This window comes from Podarcis raffonei, chromosome 10 (genome assembly GCF_027172205.1).
Source record: "Podarcis raffonei isolate rPodRaf1 chromosome 10, rPodRaf1.pri, whole genome shotgun sequence".
NCBI classification, from domain to species: domain Eukaryota; kingdom Metazoa; phylum Chordata; class Lepidosauria; order Squamata; family Lacertidae; genus Podarcis; species Podarcis raffonei.
Window position 1 is genome coordinate 51537596 of NC_070611.1, and position 25294 is coordinate 51562889.

The window sequence follows — 25294 nt, forward strand, 5'->3', positions numbered from 1 at the left end:
AAGGCCCCTTTTTACTGGTTTCTTAATAAGAATGGTGTTCCCAAACACCTACAAAATTAATTTTCTGGATCACTGTGCTTGAGCTATTCTTTTCAATAACCAAAGCTTGGCTTTCTGATCTTTGTCACTCCGTCTGACAGTTTTATTTGTGGCCAAGAAGTGTATGAAATTCTCCAGCTACCAGGAAGTCAGTGACTGTGCACAGATCTGCACAATGGTGTTTGCATTCTTCCTCCAGGGGGTAGAAATGCTGCGTATATTATCCCCTCTCTCAGCTTCTTAGAGATCATTAATCACTGGGACATGACATCCACCTACTCATGCTCTCAGCCCCCTCCTGATATGCAAATGTGAAAGCAAACAACTGTTTAGCACCACTGAAAGCCTTGATTAAAATCTTGTTAGTTGGCAAACATGGCATTTACTTTAATGCATACAATAATTTAAAGAGTACCTTCAAATATTTTAAGTGACATAATGGATAGTACTATAAGATATATAAGCTTCTCATATGCATCCTGTTAGAAACAGGGAGGAATAAAAAGTATTCTATAATTTAAAGGCAACCAATTTATATAAGTCTTTTTAAAAGTCATTTGTCCCTTATTTTCCCCCCTTAAAATGATTTCTAAATGTAAATGTAATTTAAACATATATATCCAAGTTTCCAAAAATATATATTTAGGTTTCTATTCACGGTCTCTTAAAACTAAATCCATGTCCATCTAACAAGCACACAGAATTAGAACTTGCTTTTCAATGTAGAGGAATGAATAAAGCAAAACGTATACGCCTAAGAAGCTCTCTGGGGTCTCAGGTAGATTTCTCCATCCCCTGCTACTTTTAAAGGTCAAGAATTCAACTTATGATAAAATGGCATGTACAGTAGTACCTCTGGATGTGAATGGGATCCGTTCCTGAGCCCCGTTCGCATCCAAAGGAGAACGCAACCTGCGTCTGTGCGTGCTGTGATTTGCTGCTTCTGTGCATGTGCGTGACATCATTTTGAGAATCTGCGCATGTGGCGAAACCCGGAAGTAACGCGTTCCGTTATTTCCGGGTCACCGCAGAGCGCAACCTGAAAACGCTCAACCTGAAGTGACTTTAACCCGAGGTATGACTGTATTGTCCTCCTTTTTGCAAATGTTGAATTTTCAGGCTAGGCCAATAAAATAGAATGGCTATTTGTTTTCTGTGTCATTCACACACTATTCTGAAATAAATATCAGTTTTCGCATATAGAAAATTCTACTTCAAGCGGTTCTTTGGTTTCTTAAAGGTAAAGGTAAAGGGACCCCTGACCATTAGGTCCAGTTGCGGACAACTCTGGGGTTGCGGTGCTCATCTCGCTTTACTGGCCAAGGGAGCCGGTGTACAGCTTCCAGGTCATGTGGCCAGCATGACAAAGCCGCTTCTGGCAAACCAGAGCAGCGCACAGAAATGCCATTTACCTTCCTGCCGGAGTGGTATCTATTTATCTACTTGCACTCTGACGTGCTTTCGAACTGCTAGGTTAGCAGGAGCTGGGACCGAGCAATGGGAGCTCACCCCATCACAGGGATTTAGACCACAGCACCACCCGTGTGTTTCTTACATGGGTATAAATTTTTAATTTCACAATTGCACTCATAAGCAGTTGAGGACTGCATAATCAAGAGTGTGGATTGTGTTACTGGACAGTGAAAATGTTCTGGGTTGTATCTGAGTAAATCATTGTGTATGTCTGGGGTAGGCAACCTAAGGCCTGGGGGCCAGATGCGGCCCAATCGCCTTCTCAATCCGGCCTGCAGACGCGTGTTTTTACATGAGTAGAATGTGTGCTTTTATTTAAAATGCATCTCTGGGTTATTTGTGGGGCATAGGAACGCGTTCATTTTCCCCCAAAAAGTATTGTCCGGCCCACCACATGGTCTGAGGGACGGTGGACCAGCCCACAGCTGAAAAAGGTTGCTGACCCCTGGTGTATGTGGAACACAGTCTGCGAGTGCAAGAGAACTTCCCTGTTCTCCTCCTATATGATCCCCATGCCTCTGGAGCAATTTGGGGTCGGTGAACAGGGGGCAACATTTGTAAACAAAAAATTAAATTGTTATAACCACCAATAAATTTCTTTGATAAAACCAACCCTTCTCTTTGACGACTTTGATACACCTTCTGTTAAGAGACCTAAATCTTCCATGCAAAGAGAGTGAAGCAGTTCTGTGCTCTCTCACCCCTCTGCGCACATTAACATTTTTTGTTCGAGCACAGGACTATACCACCAATAAGCCTCCATCCATCTTATATAATTCATTGGGTTGACAAGGCTGATCATTTGAATGCTAACCACAATGAGTCAAGTATCTGTGTGTTCATTATAAAGTTTGCAATCCTTTATGGTTACAAAGAAACCCACCGCAAAATATTTTTAGGTTTTTAGATTGCTTTTCCACCTTATAGGCCTTCAAAGGAATACATAAAAAGCAAAATAAAAATACTAAAGTACAAACCATTTTTGTGCTCAAAGCAGTTTACTAAAATAAGAAGTCTGTAATAGAGTCATAGTAACTTTTTATGGTTATGTGCTCCAATACTAACAATTAACATATCATTCAAAAATACATCAGAAGCAAGCATAAAATTTCAGTTCAGACTGTTGCTCTTGAACAAAAATGTGGAGTAAGTACTACTTATACTTCCTAAATAAAAAAGGCAGGTGTGTCATCACATCAGAACTAGGCTTAATGTTATTTCTGCCATTAAATTTTCAAAGAGCAAGGAGCATCCCCTCACCAAATCTCATGGAAACACCTGGTAGGACATGTAGTTGTCTAGGTCTTCTACAGTCATGAGCCTTCCTGACAGCTTGAGCTTAGCGAGCATGAAGCACAGTGATTTTGACCAAAAAGAAAGAGAGCATTGGCAAAAAGAAAGAAAATTGCCTCCTCCAGGATATATTAACAGGTCTACATGTTTCAGGATGATATAGAACAGGAACATAAAAGAACAAGCAGAGAAACACCTGGCCTTTTTAGCCAAAGAAGGTCCAAATGAAGAAATATCAAGTCATGTGAGAGCCAAATATAAATCTTAAAAGGGCTACACACTACTACTACAGCACCAATCACTGGATAGTACCAAACAGGAGAGAATCCTAAAGGGTTTGTTATCCCACAACCTGTTCAGATGTTACTCCCTGTCCTCACCTTCAGGCAAGATGAACCTTGAGGTTGTGTTCATTCTCTGTTCCCCATTCACTGTCAGCAGGTGTAGGTAGGGGTGTGTGTGTGTGTGTGTGTGTGTGTGTGTTAGATATCCCGGTCAAGAGAGATCAAGTGTTCAAATGATGGTTTGGGCATCACCCTCTATATGCACAGGAATGTGAAGCAGAGATGCAGTGCATGAGTTTGAGGACTGTCCCTGAACTCACCACGTAGGGGAAGAGCAAAGTAATGCCTGAACAGGTCTTAAGGTAGATATGAGCAGCTAAAGGAACAGCACAAAACAACAACATATTGGCCGTATTCAGGTGTACATAAATGGGGCTTAAATGAACACATGAGAAGGAAAGAGTGCACATGTTTGTTAGCTCTGCTCCATCATTCCTATCTCCATGTGTTGAATGGCAACTTTTTGCAGAGGGGAAGCCTCCCTACTGCTGACAGTTGCCCTTGAACATGCAGAGGGAGAACAGTTAAGCGCATTCATGCATGCTCTATGCTCCTCATTTGTTCATTTTAGCGACCTTAAGAATGCCTGAATATGGCTATTGAGAACGAGGAACGGAATTGTTAACCACAGAGTGCAGGGTAGAAAGGCTAGGTTATGATGAGCCAGGGAAGACTGCAGAACTGGGTCTGGAGTCAGAAATGACGGAGCAGGGTTGATCACAGAGCGCTACTAACACGGTAGTGTGGCTGCAGCTGTTAAATGCCTAACATAAGGGATCAGGCAGAGCTAGGCGTTAGCAAGATAAAGAAACTCACCTTTGGCAGGCTTTGCTTCAGGTTATGCTCTTAATGCCAAGGCCAACCCACAAATGTTTTGAGATATTGGCAGGGAAGAAGGGAAACAAGTGAGCAATTAATGAGGTTCTAGGTATCTCAATGGTACCTGGTACAGAAGGCCACTGTTTATTTATATCAGCTGCTGGAAGCCATGGGGTTGGGGTGGGAAGCGGGGGGGGGGGAGAGTGCTCTTGTGCTCGAATCCTGCTTGTGGGTTTCCTACAGTCACCTGGTTGGCCACTTAGAGAACAGGATGTTGGACTAGGTGGGCCACTGGCCTGGCCCAGCAGGCTCTTGTGTTCTTATTTACAGCAGATTCTGACTTTTACTTTAAGTACCATACATACATATGGAGGCTCAGAGCTTGAGGACCAAAGTATTAAGGGGCATGTTTGTGTGCCCATACACAAATGACTTGACTGTGCTGTCTATGGTTGTTGACCCCAGAACTAGAATTCTTACCGGACTGTGCCTTAAGCAGCAGCCCCCCCCCCCGCAAACCTATCTATCCTTAAGGCCAATTCACTCAGGTGAGCCCTTCCCAGTGGCGTAGCGTGGGGGGTGCCAGGGGTGCCGGCCGCACCGGGCGCAACATCTGGGGGGGGCGCGAGTCCAGAGGGAAGGGACAAGTTCCTTCCTCCGCCGGGCTCCCCGCCGCCACCGCCAGCCTTGCGCCCTAGCGTGCGCTCGCAGGAGGAGCAGCCGCTGCAGCAGCGCCGCCGCCACCGACGCCTGGCCGGGCACGGGCAGCCTCCGCACCCCGCCGCCGCCGCCATCCCCTCGGCCCAGCCAGAGGCGACGGCTGCTTCTGCCGACTGGGAGGGAGGAGAGCTCCGAGGGGCCTCGCCGCGCCCTGCGCTCCCCAAAACCCTCCGAGAGGAAGCCGGCGGGCGGGTGCGGGTCTCCCGGCGGAAGGGGGCGCCGCTGGCTCCGGCTCTCAGCGCAAGTCTCAGCCGCGGGGCGGGCGAGGACGGAGCACGGCTGGAAGCCCCCGGACCCGGCCGGGAGGAGGAGAGGTGCTCGCCAAACCCGGATCTGGAGCGCCTCGGAGCGCGGGCTCCACCTACAGCCCAAGGAGAGGAGGGGGTGGGGAGGGGGCTTCGGCTGCCTCGGCCCGCGGGGGCTCCGCAAATAATAAATTTAATAAATTCCTGCTGAGCCTTGGGGGGGGGGTCCTTGGCTCCTTCGCTCGCCCCCAGCCCCAGTGGCGTAGCGTGGGGGGGTGCAGGGGGGCCGGGCGCAACATCTGGGGGGCGCGCGCTCGCACTCGAGTGCTAAAATCCAAGGGTTAGGGGGCGCAAATTACTTGCCTTGCCCCGGGTGCTGACAACCCACGCTACGCCACTGGCCCTTCCACCATTTTGTCAAGGCTGCAGAATCACAGAATTGGAAAGGACGCAGAAGGTCATCTAGTCCAACCCCCTGCAAGGCAAGAATCTCAACTAAAGCATCCATGACAGATGGCTATTCAGCCTCTGCTTAAAAACCTCTAATGAAGGAGAGTCCACCATTGGAAGCCATGTGCTGGTCCGGTGTACAAAGGAAATCTGCAATGGCAGGTACAGGGCCACGCAACACAGTCTTATATTTCCAGAGCTTTTGAATCAAAATTTAATCTTCCATTTAATATGTACAACAGAGGAAAAAGCTTTCAAATATCCTCCAACACAAGGTTGTATCTTAAGATCCACACTTTTACTTAGATTCACCACTGTGAGTGCTTCAGGAAGGATGGAAATTAATCCTGGCTTAGACAATAAGTATCCAGTGCCAAGAAAAAAAACAAATCATCAGCCTTTCTAGGCTTTCAGTATACATCCTTGCTCCAGCAGAGGTAATCCACTTCACTTCTCTGCACACATGGACACACTTGTTAGGTAAGTCGTTTGATTGGCAACATGTCCAAGTGCTAAGCAAACTACTGCCATTGAACAGTACTGCTTTTGAGGCAACTGGCAAAAGTCTTATTCCAATAATTCCGCACCCTTATGTTTTACTTATTCAAAGAAAAAGAAAAAGATTTTACAAGTATTTGATTTCACTGTAAAAAACAACCCAAAGGGTAACAGAGTGCTGCAAGCAAAGATGTATTAGATCAAGCAGACAAGCACTTACCCCAAGGATGGGGAACTTGTGGCCTTGCAGATTTTGCTAGATGCCTGGGCCACCGGTTCCCTAACCCTGACCTAGCCAAACAAGAAGCATTTATTTCTAAAAGAAATGGACCTGCAATTTCACTAACCTGTGCAACTCTTCAGTTTTGTCTTCAGTAGGACCCAGAGTTAATAAGCAGTGACGAAGAATGGCAGTCATGTAACGAAATTCATGAGAATCGTTCTGTGGACATACAAATTATGAAGAGAAACATATTTAATTATCAAGACTGCAAATGGGGACTTCTAAGAGTCCTAATTAGAACAGGGATTAAATTAAAAGGGCTGGCACAGTACAAAACCCATAAGGGTGTGTGAACTTTGCTTCATATGTTCACATGTTTTCTCAGTCTTCAAAATAAGTAATAGAAGTAAGGCTTCAATTATTATTCATGCAAAATCATGCCATTCTTGCCAGGTATTATTTTCTCCACAACTGAATTGGCTCTTCTTGACAGTTCTTCAAATCTGGTGTTAAAACAAACAATTCCCCCACCGCAGCAACCCGGCCTTCTTACATACATAGTCGGATCATCCACGGTTCAGTCTTGCCCTTCCCCATAGCTTCCTTTGCTGTTCTCCTTACTAAGGGCCAAAACAAGATAGGGCAGAACATGCAAGAAGCAATACTGTGCCCATGGGAAGAAATAGTATGTTACTTTCATTCATTTTGCCCCACAAAGAGCAAAGTTCATTAGGTCACAGTATTGCCATAACAACTCCATTGTACTTAATCACGTAAGGTTTCACTAGAATTACTGTGCGTAGTGGAAATGTGAAAAATAGGCACAGAACTACTGGCTTCATTATTCTTTTCTCCCATCAGTACAGTACAACAATACTCTCCTTTGAAACTCTTACCCAAATTCTAATTTTGAAAATTACTACAAAAAAAGGGGGAGGGAAGAAAATCAAGGCCAATTCAATTTTTCTCCCTTATAGATTTCATCTTTCCATCCTGAATTACCTTATTTTTCGCCCTATGGGACGCACTTTTTCCCCTCCAAAAATGAAGGGGAAATGTGTGTGCATCCTATGGGGCGAATGCAGGCTTTTGCTGAAGCCTGGAGAGCGAGAGGAGTCGGTGCGCACCGACCCCTCTCGCTCTCCAGGCTTCAGGAAGCTATCCACAAGCCTTGGGAGCCCGCGAGAGTTCCCGCGAGAGTTCCCACCAGGCTCCCTAGGCTTGCGGATAGTAGCCTGCATCCCGAAACCTGGGGCGCACAGCGGGGCGCACCCCGGGCGACTTCGCGCTGGGCTCCCACGGCTTGCAGAGAGCTGCCTACATCCCGAAAAAAAATTTTTTTCTTTATTTCCCCCCCCCCCAAAAAAAACTAGGTGCGCCCTATGGGCCAAAAAATACGGTATATCTGCAACACCTTGCAATCCTGTAGTTAGTGTACCATTTACAGTACTTTTAGATTATTAGAAACGTAAGACAAGGTTTCTTTCATAATGAGCCATGCTGAATATCTTTTGGAAATGTCTACTTACAATTAAAACTTGGCAGTTAAAAGTTACATATGGTGTGTTTTCTTTCACACTCAAACAGGAGTAGTACTTCTCTTTGGCACTGTTTGCAGGCCAGCACATTGGAGATTAAGTTACTCCTATTTCTTCTGGTGTGTCCACATCTCCCAAGAAGAATTACTTTTTTGCTTGGTGGTGGTGGGGCCTTTCTAGTCAGCCAAACTGCATCCAAACAATAGATCAAATAATATGGACAGAATATTCTGTGCCATATAATGAGGGCACCATTATGCAACACTTAGCTAAATCATAGGTCCTATTGTCCTGGACACTTGAGCTTGGACTCCAGAAACTGGAAAATTCAGTTTCAGATAAACAGAAGACTCTGCTTTTGAAATCTATGCTGCATCCTGCATTGCATTTGGGATGCTACTCCCAATCAACTGTTGCAATGGCAAGGATGTAAAATTGTAGTCTCAGATGCAATCCTCTGGCAGAGAAATAACCCTGGGCAAGATATGTCAGACTCAAATCTTACCTCACTGTGTACATTCCAGCTGTCAAGAGTTACATTAAAGAGAGCTTTCAGTGCTTCGACGGCACAATCTGTCTCTTGCAGTGACAACGGTGACATTTCCTGGTCTTCAGCTGTGATGTATTTATCTGTCCATCTTATGCTAAATGCACTTTCCAAGGCCTGAGTCAACAGTGGCAATCCCTGGAGATCATAACGCAACTGTGACCTGATATCTGTGTGCAGAAGGGAGAGGAGGAAGAGGAGACGCAAATCAAAGCATTTAATGTCTTCGACAAATTGTTGATCCTTGCATTTTTTCAGGAGATTGCAAAGCATAGCTGCCAGGTTCAGTTCCAGACTGAGTTTCTGTGCGGCCGGACTATTAAAAACAATGTTGCAAAGGCATTTTAAAGCTTCCACTATGACAGGGAAATCTGTCACATCTTCCAAAGAATCCTCCATAGTGTCCAGCTTTGCCAGCTTCATCAAGATCTGCATATTTTTCTTTGTTGTTACAGGAACCAATACTTTTTTGTCTCTTGAGAGTATGCGGAGAGCCTCCAGGCAAATGACTTTACAGGATGTTTTTATATCTTTGTCCAGTAAAAGCAATATTCCTTCACACAGTTGCTGAACATACAGGGAAAAAGGAATGAGATTTTACCATTCTGCCCTGCAATGTAACACACCCATAACCCATCCCCACCTCTGATTTGTCATAGAGTATCAATGGTATTAAAAATATTTTAGCTTCAGCTTATCGTATGCTGTGTGGCTCACAGTTTGTGAAATTATATCAAAAGGAAGGCTGCATCAATCAGAACTAGATTATGTCTGATTTGGTCAACAAATGGATTCAAATAAGAATAGTACAACTTGGCTTTTCTCTAGCATATCAATTGCTGGCTCTGATCTAAAGCATCAAAATACAGGAATGTCTTCAGTTGCGCCACAAAGTATAGGATGCTCCTGAATAGGATGATATAATCACAGGAACTCAGTTTTTTAAGTAAAAAGCAAGTTGCACCCATGCATATAGCTGTAGGCACTTTGGACTACAGTAACTACTCTGCTACTACTATTGATGCATCCTTTAACTTAGGTTAAAAAAACAAACAAAATATTTTATTTATTTAACAAAATTTATGTACCATCACATTATAAAGTGGTTATCAAATCAAGAAGTTTTTTTTTTAATTACCAGTTTTAGACTGCCTCTTAGGGTACAGCTCTCACAAACTTGCAAGTATATGGCACAAACCTACCGCATTTATGTACAAATCATGGCCAAGTTCAAGGGCTGATGACCATATTAAAGCTCTACAAAGCTGTATAGTGGCTTGTGTCATTTTCAAGTAACAGTGCCAGGTTGCTAACAAATGTAAGCATAGTGTGTACTCTGTACAACAAAGATAATTTCTGAGGCATGAGAAAATTCTCTCTTCAACATTTATCACCTACGCAGCTGAACTTTCTATTATTTGCTCGGTGCACTAACTCAGACATTGATTTGTGTTAGGTTCATAAATGCTTAATAAGAGATTAGAAATAAAGCAACAAGTATCACTCTAAAACCAGTGAGTACTATGTTGGCCAGAGAGCATTCTGCTATCAACTCCAAATCCATTACTGTAAACAGATCAGATGAAGGCATGCAGGAATGCAGAACCCCCATGGGGTTGTCCAAATGCAGTTTCCCACATATAGCAAAGTAAAATACTTCATCTAGCCATTCTGGAATTGCAAAGATCTTACTGAACCTTGCAGCCATTTTGTTTTCATCGATGTAGAGACCAAACAATACAAAAAGGACTGTTTTGTGGAAGCTTCCACTGAAAATTCTACATGGTGGGGTGTTTTTTGCTCTAGAAACACTTGGGAAGCACAAAGAGCAGGGAAGCAAAACAAAAAACACCCTACAAAATTGCCCAGCCAGAAAAAAGTGTCACGTACCACACTACACAGGGCCACTGGCAGCCCCTAGTATTTTAGTCTCCTTGGGGATTATTTACTAAAGTACATGATGTTCCTAGCCTCCCGAACAAATAATAATTGGCATCATGTCATGCTTCCTTCTCCTGGCCTGGCCTTAAGATTTTGCAGTTCATTATGTCTTTTGACCCAGGGTCTTCTCAATTTTAAATTCTCAGTTGATTTTAATTAAGCCCTCCCTAGGGGGCTCATGAGATAGGCATGTTCTTAATTTATTGAATTCAATTGAGTTCTGCAGCCTTTCATTGGTCAGAATGACTATAATCAAGTCAATGAGAACTCTGGGAATAAAGTAGTCCATAAATAAGCTGGAATCTCTGTCTAGTTACTCTATAATTCTCACACCACTCTTGTATGGGCTAATAGCATTCCTACTGTTGCCTATGCAGGATAAAGAGGCTAGTTAAAATCTGACCTGAAAATAGCCCCTGAGAATAGCAAGTGCTATTCAAGTTGAACCCAAGTTGGCCTGGGAGGGTGGGGAAGGGAGGCAAAACATCCTATTCTGCCAAACACAGACCAGCAAGTTGTTGTGCCATGCAAACTGTAGCTGGCAATTGTCCATAACAAGCCACACCTACACAAACATCACCTAATATATCTGACAAAGTGAAAGTTTATAACACAAAAAACGTCTCTATGATGCAGGAGGATTCTAGATATTTCTGGAATTGCCCAGCTACACACAATATGCTGCCAAAGCAGGTGTGCAGAGGGTATCCAACATGGTGACCTCCAATTCCCATCAACCACAGACAACATGGTGAATGACCAGGGATGGTGGGAAATTGTGATCTAAAATAACAGCCAACACCCAGCTAACACTGGCCTAAGATATATTAAAGAGAGAGAAATTCATTAATCTACTACGACAAGCAAGAAAGGTGGGTTTTGTTGACCCCTGGTGCCACTGAAACCACGGCACCTTAATTTAAGCTGCATGCTAGTGATTTAGAATCTAATAATAGATTCCACTGTCAAATATTTTTGCATGCTGTGCTCCTGGGGTGGCTAAATTGGTGAGGCGGGGGGAGTATTGAGAGCATGAGAATGGAACAAGACACGGTAAGAAGGCACGTCACATTGTGTGGCGCCCTACACGGATAATTTGTTCCTGCTACCTATGGTTAGCAAAACACAATTTGGGGTTGGGGAAAAAATATTTACACTTTTTTCTTATCTGCATTGTTTAGGGGTTCTTTTGTCAGCATAGTATGATAATGGTGAAGACAACAAGGACAAACGTTTTAGTCATGGAGAAAATGAATTATGCTGAATAACTTAGTGACTAGAACAGCCAGCAATTAAGGATTTAAAAGAACAGAATTTGAACCACCCCTATTAAGTTGCAGATTAAGTTCATTTAGTGAGTCAGTGAATTTAGTGAGTCAGTGAATTATACGCCTTGCCTCCATATTGTTCCAGACTGCCAGCATTCTCAGGGAGCCATAAGTCATCTCTTTACACTCAGTTCCTGTTTTTAGCGTTTATTTTCCCAATTACTTTCATTTCCCCACCTTAAGGCAAAAGCAATCAGGCCTAGACAATCAGCGTTCACCTATCTTTTAAGAATCTGATATGTACTTATTACAGTTAGAAGACAGCTTGTAATATGTGGGGGGTTTTTTAAAGCATGTTCTCCAGAGAAACCCCTGATTGCATTGCAACTGATGACTCATCTACTGGGGCGAGGGGGGTGGGGAGAGAGAAGGGAGAAGAGCAGACTCTGAGGAACAACAAAAAGGTCTCTAATGCATTAGGCAGTAATTATACATACACTAGCAGTGCCAAAAAGGCTCCTCTATCAGCCAACAGTACTAGCGCTTATGTGAAATTTGCAGGTGAATATTATTCACTAATTTACCTGCATCTTCCACTGACTTTAGGTATACTATGGTGTCTCCCCATGTGACCTATAATCTAGATGTGCTGAAGTAGAGATGAAAAACCAGTTGCCCTCCAGATGCACCCATCATCCCTGACAAGTGGCCATGTTGGGCGTTCTAGACCAGCAACATCTGGGGAAACCCAGCCAGATGGGCGGGGTATAAAATAATAATAATAATAATAATCTGGGGGCCACAGATTTTCACATCCCTGCCCTAAAGAGAGACTATGGTGAACAGGCAACCCAAGGCACAATTTTAAAAATCCTTGGAAGTCACAGAGTGTGGATACAGACATCTCCATGAACTAGCAAATTACCATTGTAACAAATTAGAAAGCTACTTGTCTATATCATTATGTTAAACTTCACCACAAATAAGGTGAAAAGGCGGAGTCACTATCATGACCCATGAAGCCTTTTTTTCCAAACAAAGTGTACTGTCACAAACATAACTCATCATCTCTTAAATCCAAATAGTTTTATGAATACACCTTCTAAAGTAAAATAAAATGATCAATTCACATTAACTACAGATGTATGCATTGGGACAACTGATATGAAATGTTAATTCTTTAAATATGTGGCAACTATGTCTCTTCCTATTTTAAGAGGGAAAAGATTTTACCTTCTTGCCCATTTCCCCACAGCTTTCAACTGCTATACTGTTGAGCGGAAGGAACAAATTTACTACTGCTGCAATCAGAGTATATAAAATATGATGATATAATTATCTGTATAATTTCACATGCAAAAATAAGCCCTTCTATACATATTAATGCTTATTTTCTGGATTCACTGCAATTTGGAAGGTGTGACTTTTAAAAAGCCCAAAATTACTAATGCCCAACAATGAATATTGTTCTGAATTTCAGCAACTTTGTGTTTACAAATTATGATACCAAAAAAAAAAAGAAAAAAGGGTGAAACCTATATATACACAAACAAAAAAGGGGGGGCTGATTCCACACTGACATCTTCTAATCTAAGGGAACAGAACACCTGCTGATGGTACAATGCCACTGTAGCACTAGCTGCTTCCGCTTCTGTATCACACTTTTGGCTCAGGTTAAGCTTGTGGTCTACTAAGATCCCTAGATCCTTTTCACATGTACTACTGTCAATACAGGTATTCCCCACTTTATATCTGTGCAGCTGGTTTTTCCTGCCTACATTTGCAGCTATTGAAATTCTTTTTCTTTCTTTCTTTTTAGTTTAGACCAAATTCTCTAATCTGTTAAGGTCATATTGAAACCAGATTCTGTCTTCAGCGCATTGGCTACCCCTCCTAGCTTGGTGTCGTCTGCAAATTTGATGAGCATTCCCTCAATACCTTCATCCAAGTCATTTATAAAGATGTTGAACAACAACAGGCCCAGGCCCAAGTTTGATTTTAAGTTATTAAATTCAACAAACCTCAAATATACACGACAGAAACAACCCTAAGTATAATGGTCGCCAACAAATCCTGGCATTGTTATAACAGACGCAAAGCAGGGAGAGGAAAAGCAGACTACCTATAGCCCGTAAGAACCCTTTATCTCAGTGTACCATGAAGAAACACGTCCCCACGCCTGTTTCTGTGTTTCTTACCTTTCTTTTCTCTTCATCTGATGCTTCAAATTTGAAGGTGGACCTATTCTGAAAACAAAAAAACAAATATCCATTCTTAAAAATGTTTCAATAGTCCTCATACAAGCTTTCTGATTTTGCCAGAAAATGCTTTATCATCCTCTCAGAGGCTAACCTTAGGATGTCAACAGTGCAACTCTAAGCACATTTACTCAGAGGTTAGTTCCACTGAGCTCAGTGGGGCTTACTCCCTAGTATATGCATTTAGGTTTGCACTCTAATAGTATTATTATCAGATACTCAATTTATTAGCAAAGTGATGCTTGCCAGACTATAGGTAAGATGGCCTTTAATCACATTACACCGATCCAGCTATTATCTTTAAAGCCCTAAATGGCTTAGGACAGGGGGCACCAGTTAATTCCTCTTCTGCCCGGCTTTTGGCTAATTAAACAATCTATGTATGACCTTTTCAGCTGTGTGGGAGGAATTATTTTTTATGTTTTTATATTGTAAACCTCCACCTCCTTTGTGATCCTTGGATGAAGAGTGGTATTAAAATTTATTAAAGAAAGAAAAGAAAAACAAAGAGTCCCTGGGAAATTTTCTGGGAAATTTATGAGAGGTTGTTTGCGTGTCCTGCTCAGTTCTGCTCAGTTCCTGCACTGGCTCAACTTCTCCTACGTTGAAACCATTATGCCACACCCCTTCGGCAGTCATTTTTTGTGACATATACCCACCCTAACCTTCCAAAATTCCAAATGTGCTCCCTGGTCTTAAAAGATTGGAGGCCCCTGGCTTAGAAGGATATTTTAAGGATCACTTCCTCCTATCCTGCTTGCTCCCGGAGATCAGGAGGAGAGGCCCGGTGGCACTGTGGGTTAAACCACAGAGCCTAGGACTTGCCGGTCAGAAGGTCGGTGGTTCGAATCCCAGCGACAGGGTGAGCTCCTGTTGCTACTGCTCCTGCCAACCTAGCAGTTTGAAAGCACGTCAAAGTGCAACTAGATAAATAGGTACCGCTCCGGCAGGAAGGTAAACGGTGTTTTCGTGCGCTGCTGTGGTTCACCAGAAGTGGCTTAGTCCTGCTGGCCACATGACCCGGAAGCTGTACGCCGGCTCCCTAGGCCAATAAAGTGAGATGAGCACCGCAACCCCAGAGTCGGTCACGGTCAGGGGTCCCTTTACCTTTACCAGGAAGAATGCACAGCTGGACCAGAACAAGAGAGAGGGCCTTTAAACATAGTGCATAAGGAGCCTGACAATTTGACCTCCATATAGAAATGTAAAACTACTAAACATGTATCTTTATCTCCTGGTATGGGCTGCAACCTGAAATCTGAACCCAGATATAATACACTTTGAATATAATACACACCTATCAAGAAATAAATATTTCAACCAGTCGGCTTTAGATCAGACATTTTAATTACCTTTGCAATACACTAGAAAGCAATGTAGATCAGTGGAACAATGTTGCTATAGCTGGCACTCCAGTAACTAAGCAACCAGCTTGGTGGGCCAACTGAAGCTTCAAAGGTAACCTTGCTTAGAGCATTCAACTCAAAGCAGCATGGATGCTTAATGGATCAATCCACAGGACAGGGGCGGGGGCGGGGGACTACGACAGCTGTCTAATCTAGCTAACAGGAAATACTACAAATTTGGGGGAGGGAGCTTCTAGTAGCCACAACACTGTAGGAAGATAGCCATTATTTTAATGTACCTTGGTTTTTTTTTAAAGCATTCTTTGTTTCCAAACCTCCTCATGCTATAATACGTGCCCTTTAGTCTACCCAGAGATGTGCATAGCTATGGCCATACATATTTGCTACAACACACTCTTTGAACTTGTTACAGATCTTTGCAGTATTATACAGCCATTTAAGAAAGGGAAGAGACCATTATCCTAAAGAAAAGAAAAAATAACATCTATTAGGAAGGTGTGCGTTCTGCTGTGGTCAAGATCAGATCTGAAGATGATTGGAAAACATAAAAAGAACCTATTTAAATAAATATAAGAGAAACTGCAGGCTGCTAATGGTGGTGACAGGGGAAGGAGGGCAAGTATAATTAGGATTACCTACAATACGAAATGCAGTAGATTAGAAAAATAATGCTTCCCACAGGGAAAGAAATGCTAAGACTGCACAGGGCTGCTGCTGCTGCTAACAATAACAATAATAATTTTTGTTGTTGTTTAGTCGTTTAGTCGTGTCCGACTCTTCGTGACCCTATGGACCAGAGCACGCCAGGCACCTCTGTCCTCCACTACCTCCCGCAGTTTGGTCAAACAATAATAATAATACAGTATATTATTTATACCCCGCCCATCTGGCTGGGTTTCCCCAGACACTCTGGGCGGCTTCCTGCAAAATATTAAGATACTGGGGTAAATGCTACAAGAATTGATCTGGGTTGATCAGATTGGATAATTTGTTGTTGTTTTTTAAATGCTTTTTATTGATTTTCAAAAACAAAACAAAACCACATATTTATTTAATTTTGTTTTGTTTCAGATTGGATAGATTTGGAAAAGATCTGCTCACAGCCACGAAGGGGGCACCGAGGACCCAATTCTGCTGGGAAGCGAGTGCCAAAGGCAGCCTAAATGGCCAGAGAAGAGCTGTTACGGGGTGGGGGGGAAGGTTCCGAATCGCTTCGGAGACCCAAGAACTGGGCCTCCCGCTGCTCCGCCAGTAGCAGCCCACCGGGAAAGAGCAGCGCGAGGACGAGGGTCCCGCCCCTCCCTTCGCATTCCAACGGACCACCCGGCGCGGCGCCGCTTCGAGGGGCGAGAGAAGGGTGGGCGTTCTCCTGAGGGGCCATGAGCAAGGAAAGGCGCTCCGAGGCGGGGCGAGCCCAGCCGGCTGCCTCGTCGTTACCTGCTCATTGAAGCGACTCAGGTCCCGCTCGGCCCCGCCGCCGCGCCCACCGAGCGCCGCCAGCGCCGCTTCCAACGCCATCCCTGAAGCAGGGCGCGGCCAGGCAGCCCCTCCCGCCTCTTCTGCTCCGCTGCCGCCTCCTCCTCCCCCTCCTCCCTCGCCGGCGCGCGGCAGCTTCAACGGCAACAGCCTCCGTGGCCGCCTCCCCTGACCCTTCTACCTTTCACCTCAGATTACGCCACGCGCGGTGGGAGAAGCAGAAGCAGAAGCAGCAGCAACAAGCCCCGCCCCCCGGAGAGCAGTGTTGGTCCTCCCAATTGGCTGGCAGAGGGCCGAGTGGGCAGGCGGCCCACTCGCTATTGGCTGGATTCTGTTTACCTCGGGGAGCGCTTCGCCGAGGCGGCTCTTTAGAGAAGACTACATTTCCCGAGGAGCTTTGCAAACCCTCCGGCGGAGCGCAGTGCATGGTGGGGCTCCTTGCCTAGCTACCGATTAGGGCGCGGTCATCTTTGACAAAAGAATCCCATACGGGAGGTTCGTATGGTTGACTGACGCTGTTGTTCTAGGGTTGACGGACCAGTTTAAACTCTTGTTGTTGTTTAGTCGTTTAGTCGTGTCCGACTCTTCGTGACCCCATGGACCAAAGCACGCCAGGCACTCCTGTCTCCTGCAGTTTGGTCAAACTCATGCTGGTAGCTTCGAGAACACTATCCATCCATCTCGTCCTCTGTCGTCCCCTTCTCCTTGTGCCCTCCATCTTTCCCAACATCAGGGTCTTTTCCAGGGAGTCTTCTCTTCTCATGAGGTGGCCAAAGTATCGGAGCCTCAGCTTCATGATCTGTCTTTCCAGTGAGCACTCAGGGCTGATTTCCTTAAGAATGGAGAGGTTTGATCTTCTTGCAGTCCATGGGACTCTCAAGAGTCTCCTCCAGCACCATAATTCAAAAGCATCAATTCTTCGACAATCAGCCTTCTTTATGGTCCAGCTCTCACTTCCATACATCACTACTGGGAAAACCATAGCTTTAACTATATGGACCTTTGTTGGCAAGGTGATGTCTCTGCTTTTTAAGATGCTGTCTAGGTTTGTCATTGCTTTAGTGCAGTTCTGTATGTGTCTTCAGAAGAAAGGAGGGAAACCCTCATTGATTTAAATATCACCTACACACTGGCAAGTGTATGTTGGATTGCAGGCTACGTAAGAAGTGTTTTGCAGCTGGCAGTGCCTCTGCCTAACTGCACACCTTTGCATCTATATTGCACCTTCCTAGCCACTTTCAGTGAGATTTGGACTGGTCTTATCATAAGCACCCAAGAGCCTGTTCGATCAGGCCAATGGCCCATCTTGTCCAGCAGCCTGCTCTCACAGTGGCCTATAGGAAACCAGCAAGCAGGTTCCCAGCACAAGAGCGGTCTTCCCTCACGTGGTTTCCAGCAACTGATATATAGAAACATTGCTGCCTGCAGCTGCAGAGGTAGAGCACAGCCGTCAAACCGACATTTGCCCTTAACTACAATACAGTCCCTCAGTAAATTTAATTTATAGCATAACCCCTCATACCAATATTTTAAAAAATCAAACATAAAAGAGCCTACTGGCTAATGTATGGGCTTACAATCTACAGCTTGAATACTGAAAAATATTCACTTTACTTTCTGAATGACCATGGGAAATCTTGCCACTCAATCCTCCTAATTTGATAGAAGGAAAACATTTCACAGAATTCCCAAAAGTAATCCAAGTAAGTCCTCAAATAAACTTTTTTTTTTTGTATTAGTCCCTAGATTCAGTGGCCTGGTTCACACATCTTGCTAAGCCAAAACCATGGCATGCAGGCTCCCAAGTGGAATTTAGAGCCTCCCATCTTTTTGCTGCTGCACTGAGCTGAACTAAGCCTCATTCAGCTGTGTACAGGCTATAGCTTTAAAGCACATTTTGAAACACAGTCTCAATTCCCAACAACCCTTAGCAAACACTGCTTTGATGCCCTCAGGCTGTGAAGCAGTTTATAAATTTGTACAATAAATAAATAAAAACAGCTTTAGCTCAGCTTCTGAAAGCAGTTTTTGGGGGGGGGGGGTAAATCATAATGGAATTGCTGAACTGGGGAAAGTCAGGGGTCATTTTGGTCAAAGGTGAATGACTTCAAAGCCAGAGGTAGACTGTCCCCACCCACCCACCAATGCTCCAGAGCCTGGAGACCTGATGCAAGTGGGAATGGGAGTAAACAGTAGAGGCATCATATCACAGTTCTTTGAGGGACTGGTTGGATATAGAGGAATGGTGGAAGGAACCAGCTGGGGAACCACCAAGGAAAGAAGGCTCAGAGCAGGGACAATGATAACTGGTCACAGGGAGAAGATGGGGAAGAGAAGGTGTCGGAAACTGAAGGGGGGGTAACAGGGCATAGTGAGCTGGGAGAGCCTGTGCCAGAGAAGTCCAGAATCAGAGACAGAGGATGAAGCAAGTAAGGAGGGAGGCCAAGAGTCAGGCTGGTGAAAAGTCATGGGTGTCTCCCCCTCCAACTGCAAAAAGCTCCCCTCCCCCCTCGTTTCCTAGAATCAGAAGCATGAAAAGGACGGAGGAGAGATTGGTGGCAATGTGCAGACTCATTCTCTGATTGCTTGGGGGAAACCCTGGAGACGAGGGGTGGGATGAGGCAGAGAGAGAGCTTGAGGGGAAAGGAGAATGGGAAACAATGGGTTGTATCTAACATAGCATGAGTAACTCACCCTGTCATCTCAAGGATTTACACTTGTGCAGTGAAACTTCCCTCTCTCTTTTCCCTGTCCATGTGTCCCCTAAATCTGTTCTTGGGGATCGCCTCAACTCTTCATAATTAGTGAGAGTGCAGGGGGAAAGTTCCTTTGGGCATTAATCTTTGCACTAATGATACATCTTAGTTGGACACCACCATTTTTTTCTGTAAATCTCAAGTCCTTAAATTATCTAAGATCCAAGCCTAATTTAGGGCAATTTTTGCAAATCAGTTTACCTGCTGTCCCCTGGAACACAATTTGGGAATTGGTCTACATTGTGGAAACCACCTCACACATCACCAGCTTGCAACTCAAACTTTCTCCTATTAATCAAGCTAAGAACCTTGATTTCATTTTGGGGGGATTGTTTTTATTATTTAAGTGTGAAAATCCTTCATATACCTTGGGTAACAAATAACACATTTCCATTTTAACCATAAACACAGTTATCACCACTGTTGAATGCTATCAAATATTTTATTTACAAAACAATTATTAAAATGCCTGATGTCGTATTTCCATGTAATTATATCTTACCCATAGGGTAATAAGTCCACCATAATTGCTTGCTGCTTTTTCTTTTTTATATATATAATACAGAAGCAAAAACCCCCTATGTTAATAATTTTCTAAAACAAACAAAAAAAATTGACAAAGAACTATGAATCTGACAAAAAATACCAACGGGAAAACCCCCCCAAAATACAATAATTTCCCGCACACACATACATAACACAGCATAGGTTCAAAGGCACAACTTTGAGTTCTGTACAAGTGTATGGAATTGTCCTGGCAAGAGATCTGGGAATGAAGTTCATTCTAAGCTGTAGGTAAGTAGAGGATTTGCTTAGGTGTGTATGTGTTGCATTGCAACTCTCACACATTTGTGCAGTTTGACAATACTGATCATGAGGTTTCCTGTGTGTCATTAGGCTGGCTGCAAAAATACTTGTCCCCCCACACAGAGAAGTGTGCCTCAAAGGAGCTTGTATAGGCTTTCCCTCTTCTCAGCTGCTACCCTGCTGGGTGCATTTAGACCAAGATGTTCAGTCCATGAGACCCTTCCAAAGTTCCAGCATCTTGCGCTCCCCAAGACCTCACAGACAACTCCTAGGGAAGGCAGGAATAGAGATTGGGGGGGGGGCTTAGAGAAGCTCAATCTCTGGGATATTCCCAAGGATGTGAATGTGTGGAAGGACCTCACCTTGGAGTGAGCCGCTTGGCCAATGCTACTTGCCCACCAGAATTGTGGAACTGCCAACTGGGGGAAAGGTATGTTGGTACCAATGAGCTCTTGACACACGCAAGGTAGCAAGGCATTCCTTGTCATTATGGGCCCATTACCTTTATGGTGATAACGCAGCACGGAAACACAGCCGACAAGTCAGCAATTCACCCAGTACTCTATGTCTTCCTCTTTGCAAACCAACATTTATTTGATCAATAGAAAGATGTGTCATGGATGCAAAGTTACATGTAAACTGGAGCACTGCCACATGCCGTTTTAAGAAGCCTCAAAGAGGAAACCGAGGGCAACAGAAGAAGCCCAACCAAGCATCTTTAAGGAGCTATATGGGTAAGTTAAAGAATGGAGGCAATAATTTGGATCCGTCTGCCATTAGTTAAAAATATGGACTAGATTTCTCACCCCAGCACATTTCCTTAAAGACCATGTAAAATTTATGAATAAGATTAGAATGGTGGACTAAAACATGGCGCACTTAGGATGCGACTAAATCAAAAGACTGCCAAAGAGTGCTTAAGTGGGATATCTCCTTGCTGCTCAGAAAGCTGCTTTGAGGTGTTTGAACGAACCAGGTCACATTGGCTAGCGGTGCAGGGCATGGCTTGCATTCCCCTTCATGTCACAGCTTGGCTCTATTTGGTTTGCTTCGTTCTTTGAACATACCAGGACCCCCGTGTAGGACACATCTTGCGTTCTGTATTTGCACTCTGCTTGGAGGGGCACAATAATTAGGGCTGTGTGTATGCTGCACTAATAATAATAACAATAACAATACCAAAACCTGTGCAAAGAAAACAAAACACTGTTCAATCTGAGTCCCTTATGCAAATTAATTGTATTCGCATATAGTTTCTCAATTTGCATAATTTGTTCTGAGGCTACTAATATTTAGCAAGTATATATTGTACATCAAGCGCTCAGACACTTTCCATATATTATCCGTAGTCCTTACAAGGCTTGGAAAGGCAGGCTAATATCACCGCTGTCTGAGATAGGCTGGTGGAGAGAGAGTGGGTGGCCTAGTACCAGGCACAGCCAAACACCCACAAAGCCGAGAAAGGGGGCTTAAAGCACAGCATAGGCAGGAGGGACATGCTGCACCTTTCCCTCATCTGTGCAACATCCTGTACTTCTCCACAGATGTTTTTCTCCTAATGGGGCTTATTTCCAGCCTTAGCACTCCCTGGAAGGAAAACAACAGGGAAGTGTTTTGCAGGGTAGGTGGGGAACGATGGGTGGGAGCAGAATATAAACACCCCTCTCCCACACACCTATGCTGCATTTAATTCCTCAACTACCTCTCTTTAGGGTAAATTGGCAATGACTCAGTACTAAGGCATGGGCTTGCTGCAGTCAAGCCTACTGTGCACCTTAGTGAATTAATAGCTGAGGCCAGGTTGCAACTACCCAGCTGACACTCCTAGTGTGATGTACAAGGCATTGAAGCGTTCATTTCTGGCCTTGGGAAACCCACTTCTCCCACCTCTGAGATCTCACTGTAATTTCTCCAACACTCCCAGGCCTGCCCATTTCTCAAGGGTTAGAAACTTCTTTTTACAATCAATGAATTTTTCCCAGGATACCTATTTCTCCACTCAATATCCATTTCTGCACTCCTGTGGTGCGATTATAGAAATGCAGACTCCACACAGCTGCAACTATAAATTGGGGCTCATGAGCAGGAAAATGGGAGGAAGATTTATCGTAATTTGGGGCAGATGTGGGTTAATGAGCGGAGGAGTTTGTATATTTATTTCTGAGAGTTAGATTGGATCGTTTTCAAGTCCGTTACACCTCTGGCGTTCTCTGAGGAGCTTTGGCCCTTGTGAAGCAAGCAAACTGGAACAGCTATGTTTACGGAGCAGGAACTCAGTTCAGATACGGCAACTTTCAATGGTTAGTGAGGCTGTAACTAATTTAGGCCAACTGCATGACACCTGTAGAAAACACCAAAATAACCATGCTTTATAGCGGCAGTAAAATCTTGCTTGGTTGGAGTAACCCACCATACTACCCCATTTGTACTCCATAGAGTGATGCAGGTCGTGCTGTGATCTAAACCACTGAGCCTCTCGGGCTTGCTGATTGGAAGATCGGCAGTTCGAATCTGCACGTTAGTGTGAGCACCCATTGCTTTGTCCCAGCTCCTGCCAACTTAGCAGTTCGAAAGTGAAATATATTCAGAGTCCTGCAGTGATTTCACGCTCTTTATTGCAGCTTGTAAAACAGTGATTGAATTTCCCCCCAAACCTCAGGCTTTTATGTACATTATTTACACAATGAGTCCTGTCTGATTGGCTGATTCTGCTTTTCTCCTGGAGCCTGATTGGTCTTCTCCTGCAGGCCAATCAGTTGTTGCATTCTATGATCCTACCAGCCTAATACACTGATTAACTTCCTCCTGGAGCCTGATCGGTCTTCTCCTGTAAGCCAATCAGTTGGGTCTCATTGTGTAAATAATGTACTGTACATAAAAGCCTGAGGTTTTGGGGGAAATTCAATCACTGTTTTACAAGCTGCAATAAAGAGCATGAAATCACTGCAGGACTCAGAGTATATTTCACTGGCGATGACGGTGGGGGGCAAGCCTGGTGCCACCACTGCGATCAACTACAGCGACGATTCCTGGGGGGAAACTGCGAAGAGAGCTGGACAGAGGAATCCCAAGGGGACAGCAGAGGGGTGAGGCCTATAGAGCAGGAGGAGCGGTTAAGGGAGGCAGAACTAGGAAGTCCAGAGGTGACCCCCGAGGCCAAGCAGCCACAGGAACCAGAGCCACGACGGAGCGGACCAGCGGCACCCGACCCAACAGCCCCGGAACAGCCAGCAGCCCCGGAACAAGAGCCAGAACCAGGAACCCCTACCTGCCTATTGTTCTAGGATCCAAGCTTAGTACATAACAGAAAGCATACTAGCGTGAGTAGATAAATAGGTACCACTGCGGTGGGAAGGTAAACAGCGTTTCCGTGCACCAGAAGCGGTTTAGTCATGCTGGCCACATGACCTGGAAAGCTCTCTGTAGACAATTGCTGGCTTCCTCGGCCTGAAAGCGGAGATGAGCGCCGCACCTCATAGTTGAATTTGACTGGACTTAACAATCCAGGGGGTCCTTTACCTTTCTACTTTACTTATACTTTTGTGTCCAGGATCTTTTCAATCTTCATAGCCATTAAAAAGGCCCATGCAGGAGTTCTGCTAACCTACAAGCCAGGCATTGAAAAGTTTTTGTGTGTCTGTCTTTATTAAATATGTAAGGCTGATACTATTTACCAAGTCATTTTCATTTTGCCCATCCTGTGGTGGCTTCCCCATTGATATAGGCAAAGCCAGGAAAGTGTTGCATGTGCTCATATTCAGAATTCCTCCGTGTGGTCAACGGCGTGTAGATGTCACTGGAATTTCCGTATCTCGTGGAGTGCATGGGTGGGCTTGTGTAGCAAGCATTTGCGGAGGGCACTTCTGGCCAGCGAGCAGTCACTGGGGTTGGATGCAGTCTTGGGGTGCTGCCCATCAAGCACGGCTCCATCCGGGACGACGGGCTGTTGAAGGGGTACTAGATGAAATGACATTGTAAAAATGTTAGGCGTGCACACGTTTCGGGGGAAAAGAAAATGCAAGCCCTTTTAATGACAAGCCTCAAAGAGGGATTTCACAGATTTTGTCAGCACAGTGTCCATTTTCATGTAGTTCATAGTAGCATAATAGAATTGTAGAGTTGGAAGGGACCACGAGGGTCATCTAGTCCAACCTCCCTGAAATGCAGAAATCTCAGCTAAAGCATCCACGACAGATGGCCATCCAGCCTCTGCTTCAAAACCTCCAAGGGAGGAGAGGGAGACCATTCCACTGTCAAGCAGCTCTTACGGTCAGAAAGTTCTTCCTGTGTTTAGCTGTAGTGGAGCTGATTCTTGTCAACCAACAGCCCAGTGCATTGGGTATCTGTTTAACAAAAATCAGGTACAACAAAGCTAGCCTAAGGCATTTTAGACTAATATACTAGAATAATAATAGATTAATATACAATAAATCTCTACTTAACCTGTGTAGGCTCCCCATGTGATTTAGAACCCCCAATTGCACAGGGTTTCAAATTGCACAGGAAGCCAGAATGAGCAGGTCAGGCTCCCCTCTGAAGGAATTCAGTTTGAACATGTGAAAGGCTACAAGAATAAAGGCAAGGAGCATGCCCACGCTCTCTGTGATCACACAATTGGAATTGCACGAGGGGGAACCACTGAATAGGGAAGAGTCTGGGTCTGGTTGTAAAGCATCGAAGGCAAGACATCTATAGAGATGCTCATAGGCAAGAACCACAAATCTACTCCTGAGCTCATCAAATGGGAGTGTGCTCAGCCGTGTGGCAGGCAGGACAGCTGGCACCACAGTTTCAGATGTGACTCCAGTCTAAGATGCAATTCTAACCCCATTTACCCATAAGACCCATCAAGTTCAGTGCAATCCTAAACTCACTTACCCGGGAGTAGTCCCACTGAGTTCCATAGGACTTACTCCTGAGCAGATATGGTTAGGACTGCAGCCTAAGTCTATGAAGCCCTAGGCTAGCCATGGGCCACATTTCATTCGTCTCGTTGGCAGTGCCATTTGGCACAGAGAAGAACAGACTTCCTAATGCGTTGTTGGTGTGGCGTGCTGATCTGCCTTTCCACTTTTCATTAACATTCCAATGTGAGCATGCCTGACCAGAAAGGAAGGGCTAATAAATGACTGCAAAAACAAGGGGGGGGGGGCGACGACAGGAATACAGTGTGTTGCTTCTCTGTGTGGCCAAATACCCCCAGATGCAGCTGTGTTTATGAATGTGTCATGA

General features: G+C 44.5%; 2 protein-coding genes across 6 annotated transcripts in view; both read right to left on the reverse strand.

Moving 5' to 3' along the window:
• Positions 1-16658, reverse strand: part of RIC8B (RIC8 guanine nucleotide exchange factor B) — a 29522-nt gene extending 12864 nt beyond the window's left edge. Inside the window, exons 1-4 of one of the 2 annotated variants that reach the window (XM_053404803.1) lie at positions 16461-16658; positions 13597-13644; positions 8148-8756; positions 6229-6323 (exon numbers count right to left, since the gene is read on the reverse strand). In XM_053404803.1, the coding sequence (XP_053260778.1) occupies positions 6229-6323; positions 8148-8756; positions 13597-13644; positions 16461-16541 (833 nt within the window). In that variant the 5' untranslated portion in view covers positions 16542-16658. The remainder of the gene's footprint in view (positions 1-6228; positions 6324-8147; positions 8757-13596; positions 13645-16460) is intronic. The other variant, XM_053404804.1, reaches the window with a different exon arrangement.
• Positions 16659-19568: 2910 nt separating this feature from the next.
• RFX4 (regulatory factor X4) overlaps positions 19569-25294 on the reverse strand; it is a 69372-nt gene continuing 63646 nt past the window's right edge. For all 4 annotated transcript variants that reach the window (XM_053404720.1, XM_053404718.1, XM_053404722.1 and 1 more), the window contains one exon: positions 19569-24019. In XM_053404720.1, the coding sequence (XP_053260695.1) occupies positions 23747-24019 (273 nt within the window). In that variant the 3' untranslated portion in view covers positions 19569-23746. The remainder of the gene's footprint in view (positions 24020-25294) is intronic.